The sequence below is a fragment of the Meriones unguiculatus genome, chromosome 16, assembly GCF_030254825.1.
Source record: "Meriones unguiculatus strain TT.TT164.6M chromosome 16, Bangor_MerUng_6.1, whole genome shotgun sequence".
Classification (NCBI taxonomy): Eukaryota; Metazoa; Chordata; class Mammalia; order Rodentia; family Muridae; genus Meriones; species Meriones unguiculatus.
This window is the reverse complement of record NC_083363.1, coordinates 62,016,338-62,022,337: the sequence shown is the minus strand read 5'-3', so window position 1 is coordinate 62,022,337 and position 6,000 is coordinate 62,016,338. Positions and strand designations below refer to the sequence as shown.

At 45.6% G+C, this 6,000-nt stretch overlaps 1 protein-coding gene across 4 annotated transcripts in view; it reads right to left on the bottom strand.

Annotated features, from left to right (window-relative positions):
• Positions 1-2,303: 2,303 nt before the first annotated feature.
• Il18r1 (interleukin 18 receptor 1) overlaps positions 2,304-6,000 on the bottom strand; it is a 37,974-nt gene continuing 34,277 nt past the window's right edge. For all 4 annotated transcript variants that reach the window (XM_060369963.1, XM_060369962.1, XM_060369964.1 and 1 more), the window contains one exon: positions 2,304-4,595. In XM_060369963.1, coding sequence (XP_060225946.1) covers positions 4,240-4,595 — 356 coding nt within the window. In that variant the 3' untranslated portion in view covers positions 2,304-4,239. The remainder of the gene's footprint in view (positions 4,596-6,000) is intronic.

Sequence of the window (6,000 nt, the reverse complement as noted above, 5' to 3'; positions counted from 1 at the left end):
GCATTAGAAAGAGATCTCCAAAAAACATAGGTGTTGACTGAAGGCTCCCAGCCTGGGCTCTGATTGTTATCTCTGTGGCTTGCCAGAGGCAGGGGAAGGGTCCCTGTCCTTCCCACAGAGCACACACACCGTTTCCTGTCAGCTCTGTGGCCTGGTCCCTCAGAAGGCCCTCCTCCCCCAACCCTGCCCTGCGCTAGAGGGCTCATATGAAGGGCAGTTTCTTCTTGAAATGTGGCTATCTCCAGCTTTGTTCTCCTCACACTTCAGGAGTCTCTGTCCAGTTCTGACAGCATGTCAGCACCCGCCCTTCTCACACCTTGGCAGCATCAGTGAGCCACCTCTCTAGTCTCCCCCATGTGTCCTGGGGATGTCGTTTGTGGTGACGCCTCACCCAGCCTGTGTTTTCCTCTGGCTTGTCTTTCTGTCCTGATCTGATAGCTTAGGAGGCGTCCAACCACCTCTATTCTGAGCTGTTCCCCAGCAGGCAGCTTCTTACTTGTGAAGCCTGATTTGTGCATTTGTGGATATGCTGCCTTTCCAGACAAGTGTACAAAGTGTACAAAGCCTTTAAAATCTTTACCTACAGCCTCATTTCCCAACACGCGATGCTGAAGAGGAAACACATGCTCTTCTGTCCTGGCCTCACAGAAGAGGCGTGGTAAAGCTCCTGGACATAACAGGTCTTAAACCCCATGGACTATGTAGGATTAAATCCATGGACTAAATCCCATGTCTGGATTTCAAAGTGACTGTGATTCTTATTTAATAAATACTTCTAACAGAGCAATCGACATAGGTGAAGAGTTTCCTGTGTCCTTGAGAGAGGGCCATTCTGATAGTGTGAAACTGACTTCCCAGATTAAGCACATCAGAAATCTTAGAAGAGAAAGATACTCAAATGTCTAAACAAATTCTACTGATGGTAGTTGGTAGCATTGTGTAAAACTAATTTTTAAATATGCACATTAGTTAACTGGCATGTGAAAGCCCACTGTATCTAAGGTCCTGTATTTAGTAGTAGTATGTGGCCTCGGGAGAGAGGGGATAGAATTCTGTCCTTACGCTGGGTGGAAGGAAATCTAAACCTTACATACTTATACTCCATATTGTATTGAAATGTTTGTGAACATACAAAACTAAAGATTTGGCACCAAGATCTGCATATGAGAAAGAACATAAAGCACTGTCTTTCTAGGATTGAATTCCCTTGTTCTTCTTCCTGCGGGCCAGCTTTCATATTGACTGATGCTATGCAGCTGCTGTTGGAAAAGAGAAAGAAAGAAACAGCCTTATCCAGCATGGGAACCTGCATGCCAAAATACTGACATGCCAGGCAGTCTACCCACTGGCGCATTAGTGGCGCGTGTGTGTATGGAGTAACCAACCACTTCCAGAATATACCCGAAACCCCTCCACACAGGGGAATTCACGCCTGGAATCATCAACACGGTGAGAAGCCCACAGCTGGGGAGGGCCTAGGACCTAGGGGGGAACCAATTACTGTTACTTTGCTGAATGTTTACATTGTGAAAACTCCTCCTCAATATCTATGTTCATGCCTATAGAGCTGGGCTGCCCTCAACCTTGAGCAAAGGTTCTTTTTCTTTTCTTCTCTGTTCCTTTCTTTCTTTTTTCAGTGATGGCAGTCATGCAAAGACTCAGAGCAGATCAAAAAGTTCTGAGACCAAGCGACTGTGAGTGCTCAGCCCTAAATCAGACATCTCTGTTAACTCCTCTCTGTCCCCTGCCGAGGCTCGGGAAACATGCCGGAAGAGGAAGCAGAAGAAGACCCGGGGGATGGAGTGGAGAGCTTCTGATATGACGAAACCTTTACATTCTGAAGCCACAGCAGCGCAAGACCGAAGCGGTGGAAATTCTGGCGTGGATGGAGAATCCGCCATGATGCAGCTGTTGGCAGCTGAGAGCTGCTGGGGAGATGGAATCTGTCTTCTTATGGGTGCCTGTTCTAGCGGACGGCCCAGCCCAGCAGGTATGGGCAGCACTCTCTGGACTAAGCGGTTTATTCTAAATACAAGGACAATAACTGAGCATGGAATGTGATGGAGAATAGGAGGAAGTGGAGGGGGAAAATGGACATGGATATAATATTTCACCGTCTACATGTATAAGATTCTCAAAGAATAAGCTTCTAAAAAAGATACACACAGCATAACTGAAAAATGATAGCTGTAGGAGGTCATGCTGCATTTCCCTTATCTCTTCAAAACAGGTGGGAATCTATGTTGAGAATGAGAAAATACAGACTTAAAATAAACGAAAATGACATCAAGAGACATTTCAAATCTCATGTACGCATTTGCAGATTTAATGTAAAATATGTTTCATATGAAATAAACATCATGTGTCAAAGCGTGAGTAATTAAAGAATTAAAGTAATTCTATTTATCAGAAACTCTCAAAACAACATTTCTTCTGATTCTGTATTTTCACACATAGGACATAAAACATTTGCTGAGCTCTCCTTCTTTTAAAAGCCAGTCAAACAGCACATGAAGTCATGAGTGAAAAATATTACTTGAGACTCCCCATTCTTCTTTCTTTCTTTCTTTCTTTCTTTCTTTCTTTCTTTCTTTCTTTCTTTCTTTCTTTCTTTCTTCTTTTCTAAATCTACTATATCTGTTGCAGATAGTCTCTGCTCTGCTCTAAACTTTCCAGGAACATTTTTGCTACACCTAGGCAAGCTTGCAGACGTGCTGGGCTTCTCTGAATCTTCTTTGCTTTGCCAGGTCAGCATTCACACACATGCCTGCACACACACGCAATTCCCACAGACAGCTATTGTTTTGAACCATGGAGAAGACCCAGGGTGACAGCTCCCGTGAGAGAGACAAAAGTGTCTTCCAGTGCCCAGAGTTGTATATTCCAACAGAGAGTGGGGTGTGTGTGTGTGTCCCTCTGTTTGTGTTCTTCTCTCAATTTGCTGCTCAGATCAAAGCTGCTTGTCTCCTCTGACCTGATTTCCTGCCTGATCTCTGGCTCCTGTTGACTGCACTGTTAATCCATGGAGGCCAGCATGAACCAGAGGCATTGCCACCATCACCAGAGAGCCTCATTTACAGAGCAGCCTGGTTCCCTTGTCAAGGAGGCGTACTTACTTTAAACTCTGATTTTAAAGATGAGGAAACTGAGGCATGAGAAATTGGATAAAATTCCAGAGCTTAGCAAAGAAGCAGAAAACCCAAGGTTGTCACTCAAATGTGACTGCTCAGACCACACCCTCAGCCACCATGCCGAATGGCCTACAAGCCAAGGCCATTCAGAACAGCTAATAAAATCAATAAGCAATTACTGCTGTTTGTTTGTTGCACTTTAGTAGCTAATATGATCCTAAATATAAATATTTACATAAAGTCAACAGAAGCTTTAGACCACTGAAACTGAAAGGCTCACAGAGTCCTCTGATTTTACATTTTTGTCTGTCATGCATGACTCAAAGGTGTTCAGGGTTGCCCTTCTATGAAGAGGTCTAAGGAATAAGCAAAGTCTGCCTCTGTCGACTGAGTTTCCAAGAACTATCTTTCAGCACTAAGCTCATCCTGAAGCCAGGTCCCTGGATCTTCCTCTCACCTGGCTTCCCTTCTCTTCAGACAGCAACCCCACTCTCTCCCATCTCCCCAGCCTGGTGGAGGAGAGCTGTGATGAAGACTGGCTGGTAGAAAGAGCCTCTTTGAGCACCTAAGACCCTCCCACTGGGATCCCCCACTAGCTGGAAACTCCTGAAGAGACACCTTGCTCTGGTCGTGAATCAGTTTGCACGTGGAGGTCCACCCTTGCTGAATGGGCCGGTGTGCAGATAGCTCTAGGCCGATGGTCCTCAAGCTTCCTAGTGCTGCACCCTATGAATACAATTCCCCGAGTTGTGGTGACCCCAAACATAAAACTATTTTCATTGCTACTTCATCACTGCAACGCTGCTACTCTTCTGAATCTTCTGAATCTGATAGCAGTTTGGCAAAGGGGGGCCCACCCACAGGCTGAGGACCACTGATGTGGGGAGAAAAGAGTCACAAACTGCTTTCTGGTGAAGCTCAGGCTCTTCCTGGAGCTCGGGTCATGAATCAAGGTTTTGTTTCATCTCTGATAACCCGATGGCAAATCTCATTCTGGGAGGGATGCTAACAGAATTCAGTCTTTCGAACGACTGCCCTGTTGGGAATAAGGGCACACACAGGTATCTAGAAGGGTGTCAGTTCCTTTGACACTGAGCTTCTCAGGAGCTCAGAGCGCTGAAAGCACAGGCATTGCCTCTGACTCTTCTCTCCACGGCTTGCTGGCTTTTGCAGGCATCAGGTAGAGAAGATTCTTCCAGAAGCGGGAGTTATGTGAGAGGGACTTGTCTGCCTTCCAGGTCAGAACTCTGGAGGACTTCAGGAGTTTCAGTGACGGGGGCAGAAAGGAGCCACTACTCGCCGGAGTGAACTCAATGAGGATTAGTTTAATCTTCCTTTCCACCAGTGCTTCGTGGAGGCCACTCTCAAGTTCCAGACGGCTTTCATTGGTCAGGTAGCTCTTGCTTAGGACAATGATTAGCCTGCGGCTTTTCTCGATCAGCGAATGGATCTCATCGACGACAGCTGGAAAGACAAGATGTATGTCAGGTTAGAGAGCTGAAGGGTGGACACAGGAGAAAGAAGACTGCATGTGTTGTGGATGTAAACATGTTTTTGTTTTGGTCCCAGATGTGTGATGTGGCGCTGACTCAGATTGTTCACAGCAAGAAACTATTTGCCTCCTGCAGGCTCTGAGAGGAGCTCTTTGCCAGCTGCAGATAGTTTAAATCTGAGGACTCGAGAGAGAGAGTAAATGCCAGAGCCCAGAGAGTTGAGAAGAGAAAGATCAAGGCTGCTGCTTCCCTTTTTGCTGCTCCTGTTGCTGTTGTGAGACAAGAAGTTGGAGATCTCCTGACATGAGGATTGGCCTGGCTCCAAAGAACCCGAAGACACTGGCCAGCAGGAAGCAGCTAAGAAAGAACTGTGCCCCCTCCCACTAACCCTTTCTCTCTCCTACCTGGTGTTGGGGTGTTGGAAGAGACTAGAGTGGAGTAGGGAGAAAGATCTAAGAAACGTAAATAAAAGAGTTTTTTAAAAAGTGCGCCAACATGCATGTGCCTGTTTTACAGTATTTAACCTTTGGCTGCACTAACAAGGTTTTCTTTAAAAATAAAACAGTTTTATCTGTTTTAGACACCTAGCAAAATAATCATCTAAATAAGCACAGTCCTGGGCACTCACCTCGCACTTGTGCCTTTCAAGTCTGTAAAGGAATATTAATTCATCTCCCCATGGCTGCAAGCTCACGGGAAGCTATCTCCCCGCCATTTCGCTAACGTGTAGAGTGATAAAGAACTCGCCTGCAGTCCCACAGTTGGTGAGTGACGGGCAGGCAGACTGAACACATGAAGCACACTTTTACAATCTCTACTAGTTTGTTCTTCGTTTCTGTGGGGAGGTTAAAGATCTAAAACAAAATAACCTAAGCTAACCGTATGAGGCTGTGGCAAGGGGGACGTGGTTAGCCAAACATGCCCGGCTCTGCTCTAGGCCCCAGAGAGGTCAACCAAGCCTAGTGACAATCCGACATACCAAAAAGAAAACCCTTTTTCTTTTCTTAGCATCGGAGAAATGAAAGGAAATGTGACAAAATGGTAGTGAAACTGTGATGTACTTTCTAGATGCCAAGTTCGCCAGCATGGGCTGCTCCTCACACGCACCACATGATTCACCACTAGTTTCCACTGTACTTACGATTCTCACTTAACAGCATTTTCCCTTTCTAATTTGTAGTGTGAGGGGAACGCAAAGCTATTTCTTATTTACTGGCATATTTTCTTCCTGGCCTAACTTAATACAGGTACAGCACATAATAAATATGGGATGGATGAACGAATGATGGTAAAAACATTTGTGTTTTTCATTCCTCTTCCTCTTTCCCCTCCTCCTCCTTCTCCTACTTCTTCTATTCTTTCTCTTCCTCCTTCTC